Genomic DNA, 19,243 nt, shown 5'->3' with positions numbered 1-19,243 from the left:
ATTTAGAGGTCTTTTTCTCAGACAACTGACCAGCATCTTTGAATTTATGAATAACTACTGATTTTAAATAAAATATAAATCTTATAAACTTCTACATTTTTATGCAGCAGATGTACAGTCGACCCTCGTTGGTACCTTAAGCTGGGATATGCCAAATTTGCTTCTTGTTTAAAGGCAATGGACACTTTAAGAAATTACTCAAGATAATTATTAGCATAAAACCGTACTTGGTAATGAGTAATGGGGAGAGTTTGATGGTATAAAACATTGTGAGAAACGGCTCCCTCTGAAGTGAAGTAGTTTTCTAGAAAGAAGTAGTTTTCCATGAATTTGATTTCGAGCCCTCTGAATTAGAATTTGAGGTCTCCAAATCATGCATCTGAAAGCACACAACTTCGTGTGACAAGGGTGTTTTTTCTTTCATAGTTATCTCGCAATACGACGACCAATTGAGCTTAAATTTTCACAGGTTGTTATTTTATGCATTTGTTGAGATACAACAAGTGAGAAGACTAGTCTTTGACAATTCCAATAGTGTCCAGTGTCTTTAACTGGAACATTGTTATAAGAGGACAGCAAATCGAAGAAACACAAAGCATAAATGAGATTCGGGTCACCTCACACAAGCAGAATCTTTTCACCCTGCTTATCGAAAAACGAGGGTTGACTGTACACAAAACTTAGATAATAATGCACTAGAATGACCACAAAATATAGTTCGTAAACTCAAATTTTTTTTTTTATATTTTGATTCAAGACAAGAAGTGTAAATTTAACAATTACTTTAAAGCAAAAACTAACTTGGTAATGAGCAATGGAGAGCTGTTGATAGTATAATAAATTATGGGAAATGGCTCCCTCTTAAGTTGTTTTTGAGAAAGAAGTAATTTCTCACCAGAATATTTTAGTTGAATTCGAGCCCTTAGCTGAGGTCTCGAATTCAAGCATCTGAAAGCGCACAACTTGAGCGACAATGGAGTTTTTCTTCCATTAATTTCTTGAAAATTTGACACCAATTGAGTTCAAATTTTCACAGGTTTGTTATTTTATACAATAGTTGAGATACACCAAGTGAGAAACTGGTCTTTGACAATAATTGCCTAAGTGTGTAGACCGACGGTTAATGTTGCTTCTGTTAAAGTTCGTTTTCGTGTACCAGTGAGGAAGGAATAGTGTGGTTTCACTTCTTGCTGTGACTGTTGGGTGTTCGATGTGGAAGGTCAAGACTGCTCCTTTGGGGATGGATGATGCTGTTTCAGTATGTTGACTCTCTGTATAGTGGAAGATTAAACACAAAACAAAAGTTCTCATTCAATTATTAAAACCATGAGCTTATATTAGGGTGCTGTCAGAATCGTTGGATTGTTCAATTCTCTAACATTCCCTACCATTTCTTGCTGCATTTCTTTAAGCAATAATCAACAACAACAAATCCAATTTGTCATCACCAAAACACATTTTCCAGCTCCCACGCAGCTCCGGGTTTTATTTTGTTGAGTTTTACAAGTATTGAGAAATTGTAAGTATCAATGAGCCACAAGTGAACAGCATATTGACCGGGAAAATTTGAATTAATTTTGGGATGAACGAAGAAACAAATTTAAAAGGATTTGGAAAGGATTTGAAACACTTGCAGCTTCCTTTTTTTTCAAACATTCACATTTATAAGTTGTTTGTTTACATTACGATTTATTTTCAACATTTGGTTGTACATTTAATTATACATAATTATGTGTTACTTTTCTCAAAGCAAATAACTCATTGTATTACTTCGACCACACATTTTGTATTGCATTAAAAACCACTACACTTGTAAAGTTCACAAATAATGGTTTGGTTCTTTAGACAACTTAACTTCATTATGTAAATTGCAGTTATGTTCAATTTATTGTGATTTCGACTCACCATGTATCTTGAAAACTAGTCCACATACACGCTGGCGGAGGTTGAACAACTCCGGTTTCTGGTGGTGTCAGTAACGACGACAGTGTACTTTCTGTTGTTGTGTTTGTAGTTAGCACTCTCGATCACCATCGAAGTGCGGCCATTTTTCTGTAACCCTGCACCATAAACATCATGTGACCCAGTTCGTTTCCACACTATGTTCACGGCAGATGAGGCTTCATACCGTACCCTGAGTTCAACTCTACCTCCATATGAAGGGTATTTGTCATGAAGAATGTCTACATATGGATCTGCAAGTAAATTGGAATTGGTTAGAGTTTTTAAAATCTTATTCTTCTTTAAAGACACTCGACACTATTGGTAATTTTGTCAAAGACTAGCCGTCACAGTTGGTGTATCTCAACATGCATAATAACAAACCTGTGAAATCTTGAGCTCAATCGGTCGTCCAAGTTGCGAGATAATAATGAAAGATAAAAACACCCTCGTCACACAAAGTTGTGTGCTTTCAAACCCGAGGTCTCGAAATCAAATTCGTCCAAAGTTACTTTTTTCTCGAAAACTACTTCACTTTAGAGGGAGCAGTTTCTCACAAAGTTTTATACTATCAACCTCTCCCCATTACTCGTTACCAAGAAAGGTTGTATGCTAACAATTATTTTGAGTAATTACCAATAGTGTCCACTGCCTTTAAGGCACTGGAAGCTGTTGGTAATTACTCAAAATAATTGTTAGTGTAACAAAATTACTTGGTAGTGATCAATGGAAAGCTAATGATAGTATACAACATTGTGAGAACGGCTCTCTCTGAAGTAAAGGAGTTTTCGAGAAAAAAAGTAATTTTGAACGAATTTGATTTCGAGACCTCGAATTTGACAGCACACAACTTTGTGTGACGAGGGTGTTTTTTTCTTTCATTATTAACTCGCAACTTCGACGACCGATTGAGCCCATATTTTCACAGGTCTGTTATTTTATGCATACATGTTGTATATGTCGAGATTGAGAAGACTGGTCAGTGACAATTACCAAAGGTGTCCAGTGCCTTTAAGAACTCTCACTAGACACTAGACCTATGCCAAGTGGTTCAGGTTGTAAATAGTTGTTAAAATCGGAGTGATATCGTTCAACTTAACTGCGAGCCTATACTTTTAGTTATACAATATCTGTGGCATTGTTATATTGCTTTGTATGGCGGGTGCTTGGAACTATACTTGTCATATGAAACTATAACAATACCTATGTACTGTTCCATTTGTGGTATAGTTTGACATTTCTGTGTTTTTGCTGACCGGCATTTTATGGGACGAGTATAGGAACAATTACCCGCCCTAAATCTTGATGACCCTATATCGCCCTTTTAACATAATAATTGCCTAATAGATTTTATTTAACATCACAAGCGTAAGGGTCCCAGTCAAAACGGAGGCCTACACTTGGGCCACTGGTTGTGCAGCCATGCCGTCGAAGGCTCACCGTACCCTTTACACAAGCAGTATAACATTTTGATGTAAAGTGCTGTGGGAATATACTTGCTGCCGAATGCCGAGTTTAGTTTGAAGTACTTACCATTTTCCGTAGGCTCTCTCAAATGTGCGCTAGTTGAACTTTCTACCACACTGAAAAGCTCTCCGTCTTGTGTTTCATGTGATCCCATCTTCAATATAAATCTTCCTGCAAACTGTTGCCTAGAACGCTGGACAGTTATCCTGAGCAGTATACAAATGCTCGTCAAGAATGCTTGTACAGGAGTACATGCAAATTCTGTGTGTGTTTGTCAGATCAGAACACTATTTTGCTTTATTACTCTTTGCGCGTGATGATATGCATACTGTAAAGCGGTTTTGGTGCTCCTCCTTTTTTCTTTCGTCTACATAAACAAGTATAGGACGACCATAACGATTTCAGCCAATCACAAGCAACATGCATATTCATGACTAAAATGTTGGTAGAGAACTCATACCGACAAAAATAAATCATCGGCTACGGCGGGGAATCCCCTAGAAGATTGTGAACACGTAAGAGGATTTTGTGGCGTTGTGGCTGATCTTACTGCTATTGCAGTGGCAAAAGCCAGCGCCCCCTCCCCCAGCTTAGAAACCCATGTCTCTCTTTTAAAATGTGTGCATGTTTCTGGCATACAATTTGGGTATGCCTTAATCCATGAGACGAAAGGGACACAGCAGTCTCCACTGATTCTTAAAGACTATTAAAATTTGGGTAGTAGCCTAAACAAGTCATTGTTACTACCTAAAAAGGAAAATAGACATTTGAGTCGACGTAATTGTATTCTACATTTTGTTTATTTTCTACATCAATATTACACGTCACACGGGCCAACATTCACCATTATCACACGTAGATAAAATGTCTTGTTAATTGAATGAAATCAGGAGTTGACACAAGTGTTATCTTTTTCATTGTTGTAATTTGACACATCAGTTTTTTTAATAGAATATGGACAAATTTGAGAGTTTGGGATGGTTGTGGGATTGGTATTTTTTGTCGGTATGATAAGTAGGGCAAAATCTTGTAATCAAGGTCTTAATAATAAAAGACAAAAAGCAAAACGTACAACAACCTTGAAATTACCTTTTTTTTTACCATACAGATTTTGTCGTTTAACTTGAAACTTCCCGACTCGAGTATAAACACCAGTTAAATAACTAAGTTTTAACTATGTTAAGCAAAAATAACGAACTATCCTTTTCTTTAATAGATACACCATTTTTGCAAATCACTACCCACTTTGTGTGATGTTGGTTAGGCATAATTCTTAATATTTGTTGAAAAGTGCCCTGAAACGAAAGTCAAGTCTCACTAACAGGTTTTCTTTGTTGGCTTATTAAACTAATTTTACTTTGATTTATTTCATGGATAAATTTAACTGTCCGATGTTTACAGTCATAAAACTACGTTGCTGAAGAGAAGTTGCATGAAGCTTTCAATGTATGCAAGGCATAACTATACACAGTGATGTGTTATTCGCAAATTACATCCGAATTTGCTTTTCGGAAGGCTACGAAATACTATAAGGGGTCCCACATAGAGAGAAGTATTACAATTTTTATGGTCCAGAAAAATATTTCAATAATAATTTCAAGGTATGGCGAAGGCACTTGTTAAAAAAGAAAAGTTGGTTGTGTTGAGACTGTAAAGGCACTAGTAACTATTGGTAATCACTGTTAGCATAAAAATGTACTTGTTAACGATTAATGGAGAGCTGTTGATAGTTAAGAACATTGTGAGAAACGGCTCCCTCTGAAGTAACGTAGTTTTCGACAAAGAAGTAATTTTCCACTAAAATATTTGAATTTGGTTTCGAAACCTCAGAATTTGATAATGAGGTCTCGAAATCAAGCATCTGAAAGCACACAACTTCGTGTGACAAGAGTGTTTTTTTTCGTCCATTATTATCTCGCAGCTTCAACGACCAATTGAGTTTAAATTTTCACAGGTTTTATATTTTATGCATATGTTGAGATACACCAAGTGAGAAGACTGGTCTTTGACAATTACATGTACCTAAGGTACATGGAAACGACCCTATGTAAACTGTATGTTGTTAGTATTCTTCGAAGATTTGAGCTAGAATGGGAAGGTCGATGGTTGAGTACTACATGGCTGCTCATTATAGATGTTTGGCTCAAGTCATTGCAGCATCTGCTGAATCTTCACAAGAGTACCTGTAAAATAAAATAAAAATACATACGTAAGAAGCTGTTGCTTCGGTCCAAAGTTTGACACATGAAAACAAATAAACTCATAAGGTGTTGGATTATTAGTTTTGCTTTTGTTATACATATTTTGGGGGATGATTGTTACAGCTTAATTCTTCACACAATTGCAAAGGTCTAATACCCCATCCTGAATGTGCGTTGATCTCCGACCTTCAAATATTGACACCATACAATGTGCCAATGTGTACACTGACGTAGCTGTTGCTTCGGTCAAAAGTTTGACACATGAAATTGAATTGAATTAATTAAATGTAAGGTGTTGCAGTTTGGTGTTGTTGTGTGTTGTACTTACTATTTGTGGGGATGGTAGTCACAGCTTCATTCTTTATAGAACTGCACACCACCAACTGTCATCTACCTGTATTGAAATAAAATAATAATATAATAATAATTTATTTTTAATATAGCGTCTTACATAAAAAATCTCAAAACGCTGTACAGTGTTTTACATATTATAAACATTAAGCTAAAAAGAGTAGGCAAAATACAACAAAATTATATTAAAATTACATAAAAACGAAGTAAAACCACGTCAGGGCCCCTGGGGCTCAGATTCCGGGAGTTATTGTAGGTTGTTAAAATAACGCACAATAACTCCAGGGGGAAAAATACATTTTAGGTCATAGGTATGTCGCATGACTATCCAAGCATTGCATTGTGTTGATACTGGCTTGTACTATATCATCATCTTCAGTGGATTATCCCCTTTCTGCGCAATTTTGACATGGCTGTTATAAAAACCTCCCGAATCGTTACTCTTTTTCCATGTTTTTTTGTCTACCAAATCTGTTATCTAGTCTTTGGAAGAATCTGTTATTACCAAACGTTAGATGTACACTTTATAAGTAAAGACTCCCACCCGAGTAATATGCCTGTGATTTTTTCAAAGAGCTCAGGAAAGTACCGAGTATACAGTGCTAACACACATCGGCGTATTGGAAACCAAAAGTAGTATTCTTTATCCCCGATGCAAATTTCCATCTATTCAGTCGTTGCAGTACAACTCGAACTGCCTCAGCTACCTGGCAATTTCGGTAGTCGAGTTAGTCAGGTCGTGGGTTCGAATTCCATCCGAGTAATATGCCTGTGATTTTTGTCCACAGAGCTCAGGAAAGTACCGCGTATACAGCGCTAACACACATCGGTATATGTAGGTTAAACCAAAATTGATAATTCTTTTTTCCCTGATGCAAAAGTCCATTTATTCATTTTATAAATATCCCCCATTGCTTGAAATCAAGCTGGACTTGGTATTTAAAAACATGAATAGATATTTAAGATGCTAGTTTTGAAACAGTGCAATACTTACAGTTACTCTGCATGAAGTGCTAACCGGGTTCCGGGACTCTACCTCGCTCCGTTGTTCGTCCTTAACCTCCACCTTGTATACTCCTTGGTGTCCCTTGGTAGCTTTGGCTATAGTGAACTGGAGAGTTCCGCTCCTGGAACGACCGGATTTTCTGTAGCTTCTGTTATAAGAGTCGTACACAGTGATGGTAGCAGGGCCCTTAAAGGTGTTATACTTCACTGTTAACGTGGATTTATCTCCGACCCTCAAATCGACACCATACAATGTGTCAATTTCTGGATCTGAAATTAAGACAAATAATGATACCATAATTATAATTTAAAAAATGAACTTTACAATTGAAAATTCCACAGTGGTCAACCAGTCGCTCTTCTTATTATGATGGACGTGCCATACCTTTCTCTTGTGGTTCCACATTTCTACCTCCAGGATTTGCTGCAGGCCAATGCACTGTTACTCTACCGCTAGGCTCACTCATTTTCTTAAGATTTTCCTTCGATTACTAGAGAGAAGTTGAACAGGCGCTTCCAATTGCTATCAGCAACTCACTGAGCTGGTGGTACTCCGTTGACATTAAAATAGTCCTAGATTTTCTACTTTGCCTGTTTACGCCCCGTAGCGTAAGATCGACTAATTTCAGATTAGGTAGTTTAAGCTATTGCAAAGTGGAGATTTGGTTCTCAAAGAGAGATTGAACTCAGCAAAATTACCGAAAAGGCGACCCCACTTAAAGGACTGTGGTAAACGTTGAAGCTTATCAAACTGTAAAGGCGCTTAAAATGAAATGTGAGAGGCTGATTCTCCTCCTTATCTAGTAACTTACCCCCCTTTTTAATTGGTACGGTCCTTCAAAGCGGCGATTCTAAGCCTGACATCTGATGCTACAATTCTGGACGCGTGATAACTTCATACACCGGCCTCTAAAAACTGTTGGTTGCCCGCCGATTGTACCTTTGAACTTGCACGCAGTAATGCCAGAGTGTGTATCAGCCGTCTCGGAGTTGTAACACGTCGTTACTTGTCTAACAAATGGAACCATTCGGTTTGTAAGACCAGTGCCCTAACAGATTATTAGACAGGGGACCAGTCTGCTGGGTGAATGGTACTTTATGGTTCTACTGGTGGCGCTGTTTGCGTTTTGCGATGGTCTCATCACCTTCGCGTAGAGATACTGCAGTATGACCTTCATAGGCCCTTTTCGAAACCACGGCTTCGGCTCATGATTCAGCTCAGAGTAGCTTGGCCCGCGGTTGTTTTGACAAATGCGCGTGCTTTTGCGTACGCGCTTAGGGCTGCAGACGCTAGGACGGTGCCTGAAACCAAATCCAAAGCCGAAGGCGTGGTTTCGAAAAAGGGCCACTGTGTTGTGCATACTATACAGTATGGCGCTAAAGTGATGCATGCCCCATTGTTATGAATTGATGCAGATGATTTGTCATGTGAATTTGACCCTAAAAAGGAAGATAAGTAGATGTTAAAGGAAGATAATTCAAAGGACTTGGTCCAAGCTTTATAACTTTTTCTGTCAGGCCTGACTTTCTCCCCAGTTTTTTTAACTAGAGTTTTCTTTCGTGTCTTGTAACGAAACCATCACCATGACAAAATGATCAGCAGCCTGCCACTGTCTCTGTGGAGTACAATCAAGTACGTTACTGCATAATTACCACTGAATTTTAGGACACAACGTTGCGTGTCATTGGCAAGCGGTAAATAGTACAGGACTCATTCTTTGGTGTTTCTGATCAGCAAAGTGTGGTTTCGAGTTGCGGTATTGGCACTGGTGTCCTTCAGCTAGATTCTTTACCATAAATCATTTGTCTTTGGAATAGTATGTGACGATTGGTAGTACACGTAAACACAAACCAGAGCACTTATTGTGGAAGAGTAAAGGAGTTAACCTCGGTGTTTCTGGTTCAGATTGTGTAGCAATCACCCTGGTTTACAGGTTTCCTCAGGCTTGCAAGTTACAGTGATTACGTTCATTTATGAGACATCCTTGTTTTCATACCAGAACTACATAATAAGAATAACACCACAAAAATGATATTCTCTTGTAACAATTACTGCCACACCTCTTTATAGGGTCATACTGATCAAGATATTGGTGAATTTTTGACAGGACGTTTGAAAAAAAAAAAAAAAAAAACTTATGCACATTATTTAATGATGATACATATATTGTCAAAATATGGCAGCTGAGATAAAATTATTAAATAAAAAAAACGTTTGTTTAAGGCATACCAAACAGAAGAATATAAAACAACTGCCATGAAAATAACAAGTAATTCATTTATTAATTAGACAGGTTCATTAAATAGTCACAAATCGATACATTAAGCACTAAGTGTTCGAACAATACTTAGAAAATTTAGGGTCTGCTTAACATTTTTGGGGGTGATTAAACCGGCTGTGCATCGGCACACTACCTGTAGCTGACCCAACAAAATATCCATTAGTTCATAACCAATTAATTTTTAAGTAAACTATTTTTACAGCTATTGTCTCCCGAGATGAAATAAATAAATACAAATCAGATTTGTTAATACTACACACCCTCAGCTACGAGAATACCTTCAAGAAGATTTAAAATATGTTTCTATTACTGCAAACCAATGTGTTTTACTTTTGTCTCTCGGCTACAGCTTCCCTGAACCCTGCATGCAAGAAGAATTTTATTATTACACTACTCATATGCAGACGAGTAGTGTAATAAAACATTCTTCTTGCAGATGAGTAGTGTAATAATAAAATTCTTCTTGCATGCAGGGTTAAGCAGTTTTTTGAAATTCTGTCTTTTGATTTGTGATAATCAAAATAAACTAACAATTAATAAAAGCTGACTAATACAATTTTTAATGACAAAAACCTTCGTGATATTGTCCGTCGTGATATCTTTGGTTAGAAACAGTACTGGTGTCGAATTTTCAGCAGAATGTTGATGTTTAAAGGAACATTACAAAGTTTGTAGGGAAAAAGTTGTGTGAGATCACAGATTTACAATTTACACGGTCTAATAATGATGATTGTGTTGAAAATATCCCTTAAAGGGTCTATGTAACTTTTGTAGGACAAGAAACACAATGTCCACAGATTTACACTAAACTTACACAGTTTGAAGATAATGAATGTAGAAAGCTTCCCTGAAAATATGACGAGCTGAGGTGCTGTAGTTTTTGGGAAATGAGTAAAACAATGTCATGAAAATAATTTTCGTCTCATGAGACGGAAATTATTTCAATCATTTACAAACGTATTTTCATGACATTGTTTTACTCTTTTCTCAAAAACTACAGCACCTCAGTATTAAGTAATGTTTTATATTTTTCCACTATCATTATCTTCAAACCCTATAAGTTTAATGTAAATCTATGGACATTTTGAAAAGGTACCCAAATCCTTTAATATATTTCTGCCTAAAATTTCATATTTGATGAGAAGTAAATAAAACTTATTTCCCGTTTGGGGTTTACCGCACAGTGAGCGTTTTATTATTATTTTTTTTTTTAATCGATGTCATGTGAAACGTGTAATCGGTTTGTCACTAGTTTATCGTGATCTAGACTAGATGGCCGATCGAAATCTAACTTCTACAGGTTTGTCAGTTTATGTATATAGTGGATTACATAAAGTGCTTACTGCCAGCAATTGTTTTGATAGCAAAACCCAATTCTGTAATGTTCATTTAAGAAGTGCTACGCGGATCTGGTTGATCGTCAGTTGTTTGTGTCTCGACTCCTTGCAGCATCTGCTGAATACTCATCAGTTGAAGTACCTATTCCACAAAATAAATGTTTGTGCACATAATTATTAGGGGTTGATGCTAACAATAAAAGCTCGACAAAAAATAATTTGTTTAAATGTATGAAATAGCAAACAAAGTGTTGCTGCAGATTTTGCGGTTTATTTTATTTTGAAATTCTTAACCCACCTTTTGAGAGACTGTTAAGCTTCAACCGTTATACTATGCTGCAGTTGTACTTCGGTTTCTTCACCTGTTATTTAAAGTTAGAAATCAATTGTGAAAGTAACTCAATTTCTTGTGATTGAAATATTTAAGGTAATAGTTATTAACAGATGTTCAGCATGTCTTGTGACACAATGAGGCTCCAACCATGGAGGAAGAAATACTTCCATGCTCCAGAAAAATCTGCATTAGATTCTTACGCGCTGCTTTGTTTTCATTGGTTGTATTTGGTTACAGTCTCTTATGGTATTGTACTAACAAGTGTCAAGTCTTTGACATTAGTGTCCGTGTTTGAGAAATGTTGTAACTAAATATTTGATAATTTAGAGCACAATGGTTAACTAAAGGTTGACCATTTTGACTCGAACCCAGGCTGGTTGACCATTGGTTGACTACTGTGGTCGACCATTCGGAACCAGCCTCGAGCCCATGGTTTCTTCAGAGCGCAGAGGGGAACCAGGGACACTAACGCGAAAACACGGAAGGTTGACTAGACTTCCAAATGAATCGTTCGAGTGAGTGCATCACTGCGCATGTGCGTTGCTAGTCTGTGGTCGACCACTGGTGGACTAAATGTGCGCACTCGAACTTGCTCTAGGAATCGAATACAGAACCATTCAAATACAAATTGAGTTGTCATTCAAAAATACGTGTGCATTTGGGTTAACAGAACAGTAAATATGGACACCTTTGGTAATGGTCAAATACCGGTGTTCTCACTAGTGTATCCCAACATAATGTGATAAAATAACAAATCTGTGAAATTTTAGACTCAATTGGTCATCCAAAGACACCCTTGTTGCACAAAACTAATGTGTGTACTTTCAGATGCATAATAAAAGGCTTTAGCTGAAGTCTTCTATTATTTGAGTGAGAAATTACCTCTCTCAAAAAAAAAACTACGTTACTTCAGAGGGAGCCGTTTCTCACAATAATGCATACTATCAACAGCTCTCCATTGTTCGTTAAGTACATTTTTAGTTCTAATAATTACTTTGAGTAATAACCAATAGTGTCCAGTGTCTTTAACCACGTCTCAAACCAAACTAGTTTTTGTATTTAGGCTGCCTTTTGGATGTGGTAATATTTTTGGAGTGAGCACTTTGTACTTACATTCACTGTGAATGAAGTGCGCACCGGGTTCTGTGATTCTGCCTTTCTACGGCGTTCATCCAGTATCTCCACTGTGTACGCTCCACTGTGTGCTGTGGTGGCTTTTGGTATGGTGTAACTCGAGAAACCCATTCCTGGTACGACGGGATTCTGTGTGGGGTTTATTAACGGCGTTATACAGACTGATGGTAGCTGGACCATTAAAGGTCTTATATTCCACCTTAAATGTGCGTTGCTCTCCGGCCTTCATACTGACGTCATACATTGTCTCTATTTCAGGATCTGGAATTGAGAATTAAACAAAACAAGTTAAACAGAAGTAGGGTTTGTTGGGCAGTGTCCAAAAAATACAGTCAACGTAAAGGACAAACAGTTATAAATCACTTGTGTACATGATTTGACAATTTTTACTTTAATCTAATAAATAAATATTATACTAATGAATCCCCCCCCCCAAAAAAAAAAGAGGCCTTGTCATACTCCATAGTCACAGATTGGTACATCAAAAGTCCGTCATACTAATTTGCACATTAACTACCAAAAGCATTTTAGATTTGTGTGTTATTCTTTGCCTATCATACCCATTTCTTGAGGTTCCACGTTTATGCCTTGAGGTTCTGGTTCAGGCCACTCCACTATCACGTCACCTGGCTCGCTCATTTCGAAGGACATATTCCTGGTCTCTCAATGTGTAGAGAGAAATTGAACATCAGCAACTGACTGAGCTGATTTTAACTCCGTTTACATCAAAGTGGCTCTATATTTTATAGATCGGTTGCCTGTTTGCGTCCAGTGGCGGAAGCATGAACAACTTACTTTAGGTTGGGGAGTGTAAGCAATTGCAATTCGAGATTTGTTTTTTTGACTGAGCTTCCTTTTGTTAGCCTAATGCAGAAATGATTTCCCGAAAATGTGGTGTGTGAGATACACTTGCTCTCAACGGCAACAAGGCAACGGCAAACAAGTAAACAAAAATGTTTATTCCTTCTTTTGTTCTAACTTCATTGTCACCCCTTTTTTAATTAGTAAGGTCCTTCCAATGGAGAACACTGATATATTAGAAGGGTCTTTTCACTCTTTTAATACGTCATTGTTTCACTGGAAATGCCATAAGCAGTTGCGGTTCAACCTTCTATGTGTTATAGTACTGCACTATATAGATATTATAGCATTTCAAAAGCACTAATTGGTTGATGATTTGCCGTGTAGTATTGGTTAAAGAGGGCAAGGCGACTAATGTTTGACGTATAAATATATATGGTGGCGCTGTTTAACGTTTTGCTACAGACCTTTTCGCAAATACCCATTGCGCCAGCCCTAACTGTTGAATGAGGTGCATGCTGGTCTATCGATAGGGATAAAACTTGATCGCTAACTTGACCAGCATGCACCCGATTCCACGTCTAATGCGCACGTACCGAGTATTTGCGATACGGTATTATGGTCTGTCCCTTTTTGGGGCGCGTAGTGATACCACTAAATGGCCATGCACGTTGACCTTCATGGTAATTTGCATATCAAAGGAGTAGTAGTGCTGCGCCACAATGCTGTATGCAAGCTGTATTTTTGTATATATATTTTTGTTTAATATTCATGTACACCAACCCAGAAATATTAATATGTACAGGATGCAATGGATTGGAAGTGTTCGTGGTTTATTTAGGTTGCTGGTAGATTTCTCAGTATTAGACAACTTTTAGCGGGACATATAATTTGCCATTTGATCTTAGGGTAGTTTGAAATTGTCAGATTTGTGTGATTTCAAACTCGTCATGTCTGCCTTGCAGGCCTGCTAATTTATGGAGGCAATGAATGTAATTGCCTCCATGCCCCCTGGTCAATGCCTTGGTGCCCTTGAAATGCTCCAGTAGAAATTTACAATTTTCTCATAAAGGGTGCCCTTTATCACGGAGAAAATGCATTGGTGCCCTTGGCCTAGTATTTACAGGCTGTGCCTGGGTAAACAGAGTATTGGTATTGTATTTGGTAAACTATCGTGCCGTTTTACCTCTTCTCTAGCACACAAGGGGACATTGTTTCTTAAGATCCTTGGAATCTTTAACGTCAGGGTTATCCAAAATGTGGAAAGGCCGAACATGCTTCCTATAAAATGTCAGACCTTTTTTTGTCAGCCATTGACTCTCACCCTTGCTTTTTCAACCGAGATTTTCCAAATTGCGTCTGATATTGAACTCTATGCCCCATATTAATAAAACACAATGATTCAAACCCGGTGTTGTTTGGGATTAAGTCTCCTGGTGTGTGTATAGAAATAATATGATTGAGGAAGTTTACAAAAGGGCTCCATGAGACGAACATTTTACACAATTCCATGTAAGGGGGTGGGGGCACACAGAATTTCCAGGGGTAGGGGGTGAATACATCTTGCCTTACCATGCCTCACACACTCGAAATAAAAGAAATTTAGGTCACGGTGAGAGTTCATGTACGCATGTACGTTTTGTAAATGACCACTTTATTTGAAATGCGCAACATTGCAATTCAAAGATGTCTTAAAATCTGCACTCTTTACTGATCCAGATTTAAAAATCCAGATAAATTTCGGTAACAAGTGCGGATCATAATTGCAAACCTGTTGTTACTATTTGGCCTTGAGATTTAACTCTTAAATCATAAAACGAAACGAGATGCCAATCGTGGGAAAAAATATCCTTTAAAATTATTGGAATTCGAACAAAATAACCTTTCTAAATATTCCGATAGATTTTTTCTTGAGTCAAAAGAGTAGGATCAGATATCATGCAAAAAAAAACATTATTGAGCCCAAATGTTGCCTTTAAGTTCTTATTTAACTATGTATTTCAAAGGGTGTTTATTTTGATTGGAGTAATGGGAAAGGGGCTTTTAAGTGAATGGCACAAAATGTGTCGATTGTTCTGTTTGGTTTGGTTTGGTTGGAGTGTGTGCTCATTGGAACTTCAGTTAAAATTAATCAATCTCAAAGTTGTTCCCAAATTTAACAACTAATTAATGAAAGAAATTTCTTGTCCCTTGTAAATATTGTGATTTAAGTAAATAGTGTGAGTTACATCTGGATGTAACTATTTACAAGGGACAATAAATTTCTTTCATTAATTAGTTTTAAAATATTGATACAACTTTGACACTGGTGTTCATTTAGATTTGAGCAATCAAACATGCACTTTATGTGAACGTGCACAAAATAATTATTTGACATTTTCTGACATGTCTGATGTGGTTGGATTGTGTTTTGTTTCAAAATTGGTGTAAGTAGAATACCTTTTAGAACAGGTTAAAAAATATTAAGATAAACAGTACATAAAGGTTTGTGACTTTTTCTTTGTAAAACATCAGGATAAAAGGGATGTATTTTTATTAACACGAATTCAAGGAAATATTAATTTTTCTCAATTAAATACCCTTTTCTTATACGAATGTTGGCTAATCGAAAGTTGTAGTGATTGTTCTTGGTATCGCCTGTCTATGTCTGGGTAATTTTTTAAATGAAACTGCTACTTTTTTTTTTAAATCGCCAGTACTGTAGTCTTTGAAAAGGGAGTGGATGTGTGGGTCTGAGGATTTTGTAAGAGTGAAATCAAGAACAGATGTGTCGTGCAGATTCTAGTAGACTACCAGTGGTGGAGAGTTTTGACCTCGACATCAGATGACCTGTGGTAAGAAAAATACAAAATAGAGCAAAAGTAAGCTACTATCGTTCTGTAAACAGTACTCGTTAAAGAATTTTATTCTTTTCCTCATTGCAATGCATTGCCGAGTTGTATTCCAGAATTCATAAACGTGCATGTACACCATCAAAATATCCTTTACAGCCTGTTGTGTTGGAGACCACTTTCTACTCTTTTTGTTATCGTGACACAACATGTTTTTACTTTAATACTTGAATTCTGGTGTTGCACAAGTATTTTCAATGACACTCAAGGCGCTTCAGTATTAGTACCCATGGTCACTGGTCCATTTTATTTCATTCCTTAAACAATCTCAGCTCCCTTGTGAGTATACAGCCTGTGCTGCCAAATTATGTAGCCCACTGCAACTAACTTAAAGTCACCTGGAAGTGGTATTTTTTTCAAAATAAAGCTTTTGTCACTAATACATGTGTTTTGATGAGTGGGATGTGAATAAACAGTTAACTAAGGTTTTAAAAAATCAGTTCTTATGTTATTTACAAATTTAAGAGTAGACCCCGACCCGAGAGGGCGCTGTTCGTGACGTCAATCGAGGCAGACTTTGCCTGTAATGCGTAGAGTAAACACAATTGCAAAGTACATGTACGGACCAAGTCGTGAGTTTGTACGGTTTTTTTTTCCGGCAATGCCGACCAGGTGTATTGCTGCTGAATGCAGAAAAGCACTTTTTGAAACGTACCAACTCACGACTTGGACGTACATGTACTTTGCACATGTGTTTACTACACGCATTGCAGGCAAAGTCTGCCTCGATTGACGTCACAAAAGGGGTAGGCGGAGTCAGCCCCCCAAACAACTTTATATATTTGTTAAACATATAAATCGTGACAAACAATTACTAAAAAAATTGTTTTATTGTTCGTAAGCATCATACTCGTATGTTTGAAAGGAAAAAAAATCTATTTCCAGGTGACTTTATATCAATCACAAGAACCATCTCTGCCCAAGAACCATCTCTGCCTTAACATGTACCCATGCATACTTCTGGGTGAAGAGAAGCAATTATATAGCAAAGCATCTTGCTCAAGTGTCATGACCGGGATTTGAACCCACACTCCGATGACTTAACCACATGAACTTGAACTCCATGTTCGTAACCACTCGGCCATGGCACCCTACCCATTAACATAACTGCATGTTCCTTGTTCGTATTTTGTCAATCGTAAATAATTTACCTTGTTTTTTATTTGCGTTATTTGTAAACGCTAAAAGATAACTTTGTTTGAGATGCTACATAAAACGATTATAATTCGGCATCCCTCAGTTGTATCAGAAAACCTCTTACCTTCACGTTCCATTCCATGGTTATTGGGTTACTGCCAAATATTTCGGCACGTTTCTTGTCGAAAATCTCCACGACATATCTCCCACTGTGACCAGCATGTACATTTGAGATAGTGAACGCAAATTCGAAGTTGCGTTTATAAGATTTCCCCTTGAAGTAGCCCATGTTTCCCCACTTGTTGTCACCCACGAATTTCCAGATAATCTTCGCCGGTCCTTTGAAGACCCAATAAGTAAGTTTGAACTCTGCAGTGTCTCCGCATCGGAGCTGTCGTATGGAAGCATTATTGGGACTTGTCGACAGGATTTGTGGATCTGAAGAAGTAAATTTCAAAATTACAATACAGGCCTGATAATTCACGGAGGCCATGAAGGCGTTTGCCTCCATGCCCCTGGTCACTGCCTTGGTGCCAATGCTACAGGGTTCCCTCATAGGGTTCCCTGCCAAGGACAAAATGCCTTGGTGCCCCTGCCCTTTCAAAAACGCAGCATACAGGCCTGACATAATTATAGTCTGAATAATTTTTTAGAAGGGTGGTGGACAGTCCTCGTTGGTCCGTGGACATTGAACACAACAATATTATTCTGGGTTACAATTTACCTTGCTCTTGAGGTTCCCTTTGCCTTGCACCTATAGAAGGAAGTGTATTAAGGTGAAAGCTGATGTTGTCGGTTGCCTCGCTGCCATTCGCCATGGTGAACTGCTTGAATTGACTGAGTTGGGTACATGTACATGTACGTTCGAAATTGTGTGCTACCGAGTATTTTTACCCACCAGAGACCTGTTTCTTTTACCCCAAAAAAAGAACAAGCACGTGATCAGGTGTGCCCATTAAAGATGGCTGGGAAGCCGAGAGTAGTAATACTGGATTGGCGCGCTTATGGATGTTCTTTTTGGTTGAAATTATGAAACTAATGTCGAATAAATTATTGTCACTCCCAGTCTTCCGACATTAGCTATGTCATAGAACATGTTGAGTATTTATACAATGCCCCCCCCCCTCCACGAATCATCACCGCTTTTGAAACACCTTTTCCATAATAGGGCAGTCCTATATACGTTCGGTAGACCTGATTGCTTGTGTGAAAAACACAGTATCAATGCTTGTAGTTCACGTTCATAGACATTCACACGGCCTGTTCGGTGTGCTTCTGAACGCAAGAGGGGGTGCGGTGTCCAAAATGGTCGTCTCACACCTCAACCGTGTGTGTCGGTACGCGGTTGGATATAGAGCAAGGAGGTGAAGTTATTACTATGTAATGGGGCTACATCAAGGTGCAAGGTGGTGAAGAAATTGTTGCTACAAGGCTCATCGAAAACCCTTGTTCAAAATATGTCGTGAATATCATTAAACAGAGTGTTTTTTTGAACGATTGAACACTGAACCAAACACAGCACTCACTTAATTTTGGGGTTTTTCGCACCTTCTGTAGACTCTCTTTCTTTCTTGTTTTATTACGGTTGTGAAGCCAAGGCCTCCAAGCAAACCGAACTTAGTCAATAAACATGGACAAGAATCCAAATGGAGATTAGACAAGGATGGAAGCTTCAGTTTTAAATGTGGGAGAAAAACCCCAGAGAAGTGTCCTGGAAGGACCCACACAGTCAGGTTGGGACTGAAACCCAATCCACTTAGTGCCCCCTGTGGTATTCAAACCGGGGTCCTAGAGATTGAAGGCGAGGAAAGGTACCACCTCTCCAACCATGACCATCCATATACCTTCCTGTATCTGTAGAATACTGCAACAAACTCCTCACATGATATATAAGTTGAAAGTGTGGTGTGGCAATTAGTGGACAAAAATTAGTGGTGAGCTCCCCTTATGAAAGTGGTCATTTGGATTTTATCTAACCTAGTATTGAATGAGTCTATAAAGTGGGCTTCTCTTATACATACTGGTAACTAGCTGAACGGCTTTACAAGTATACAACTGTCCTTGTTGGGTAAGGTATCATCAATTCAGTAAAGATCTAGCCTTGTTCTAATAGAAAGTAGTCTTGCTCCTTAAAGACACTGGATACTATTGGTAGTTGTCAAAGACCAGTCTTCTCATGTATCTCAACATATGCATAAAATAACAAACCTGTGAAAATTTGAGCTCAATTGGTCGTCGAAGTTGCGAGATAATCATGAAAGAAAAAACACCCTTGTCACACGAAGTTGTGTGCTTTCAGATGCTTGATTTTGAGACCTCAAATTCTAAATTTGAGGTCTCGAAATCAAATTCGTGGCAAAAA

The 19,243-nt window shown here is 37.9% G+C and overlaps 2 protein-coding genes and 1 long non-coding RNA gene across 3 annotated transcripts; all 3 read right to left on the bottom strand.

Annotated features, from left to right (window-relative positions):
* Window positions 1-5,482: 5,482 nt before the first annotated feature.
* On the bottom strand, window positions 5,483-7,557 carry LOC117298810. Its single transcript, XM_033782144.1, has 4 exons — window positions 7,351-7,557; window positions 6,955-7,235; window positions 5,938-6,003; window positions 5,483-5,591 (listed from the first exon to the last, which is right to left on the bottom strand). Exons 1-3 carry the CDS (start codon window positions 7,430-7,432, stop codon window positions 5,971-5,973), a joined length of 396 nt encoding a protein of 131 aa, XP_033638035.1. The 5' UTR covers window positions 7,433-7,557; the 3' UTR covers window positions 5,483-5,591; window positions 5,938-5,970.
* Window positions 7,558-10,325: 2,768 nt separating this feature from the next.
* Window positions 10,326-12,698, bottom strand: LOC117298244. Its single transcript, XR_004519956.1, has 4 exons — window positions 12,613-12,698; window positions 12,032-12,313; window positions 10,883-10,946; window positions 10,326-10,726 (listed from the first exon to the last, which is right to left on the bottom strand). It is a non-coding gene; the product is annotated as an uncharacterized LOC117298244 (long non-coding RNA).
* Window positions 12,699-14,466: 1,768 nt separating this feature from the next.
* Window positions 14,467-17,855, bottom strand: LOC117298821. The gene is made up of 3 exons (XM_033782157.1): window positions 17,606-17,855; window positions 17,006-17,319; window positions 14,467-15,682 (listed from the first exon to the last, which is right to left on the bottom strand). The coding sequence occupies exons 1-3, from the start codon at window positions 17,697-17,699 to the stop codon at window positions 15,674-15,676; spliced, it is 417 nt and encodes a 138-aa protein (XP_033638048.1). The 5' UTR covers window positions 17,700-17,855; the 3' UTR covers window positions 14,467-15,673.
* Window positions 17,856-19,243: the final 1,388 nt, after the last annotated feature.

This window comes from Asterias rubens, chromosome 13 (genome assembly GCF_902459465.1).
Source record: "Asterias rubens chromosome 13, eAstRub1.3, whole genome shotgun sequence".
Classification (NCBI taxonomy): domain Eukaryota; kingdom Metazoa; phylum Echinodermata; class Asteroidea; order Forcipulatida; family Asteriidae; genus Asterias; species Asterias rubens.
Note: the sequence above shows the minus strand (reverse complement) of the source record. Positions and strands in the feature narration are given on the sequence as shown.

Bases quoted from the DNA above. Each gene is read 5' to 3' on its own strand.
- LOC117298810 (XM_033782144.1), bottom strand. From the start codon at position 7,432: ATGAGTGAGCCTAGCGGTAGAGTAACAGTGCATTGGCCTGCAGCAAAT. The intron at 7,236-7,350 runs GTATGGCACGTC...TCTTAATTTCAG, and splicing joins TGTGGAACCACAAGAGAAAG to ATCCAGAAATTGACACATTG. The intron at 6,004-6,954 runs GTAAGTATTGCA...ATTTCAATACAG, and splicing joins GCACTTCATGCAGAGTAACT to GTAGATGACAGTTGGTGGTG.
- LOC117298821 (XM_033782157.1), bottom strand. From the start codon at position 17,699: ATGGCGAATGGCAGCGAGGCAACCGACAACATCAGCTTTCACCTTAAT. The intron at 17,320-17,605 runs GTAAATTGTAAC...TTACTTCTTCAG, and splicing joins AAGGGAACCTCAAGAGCAAG to ATCCACAAATCCTGTCGACA.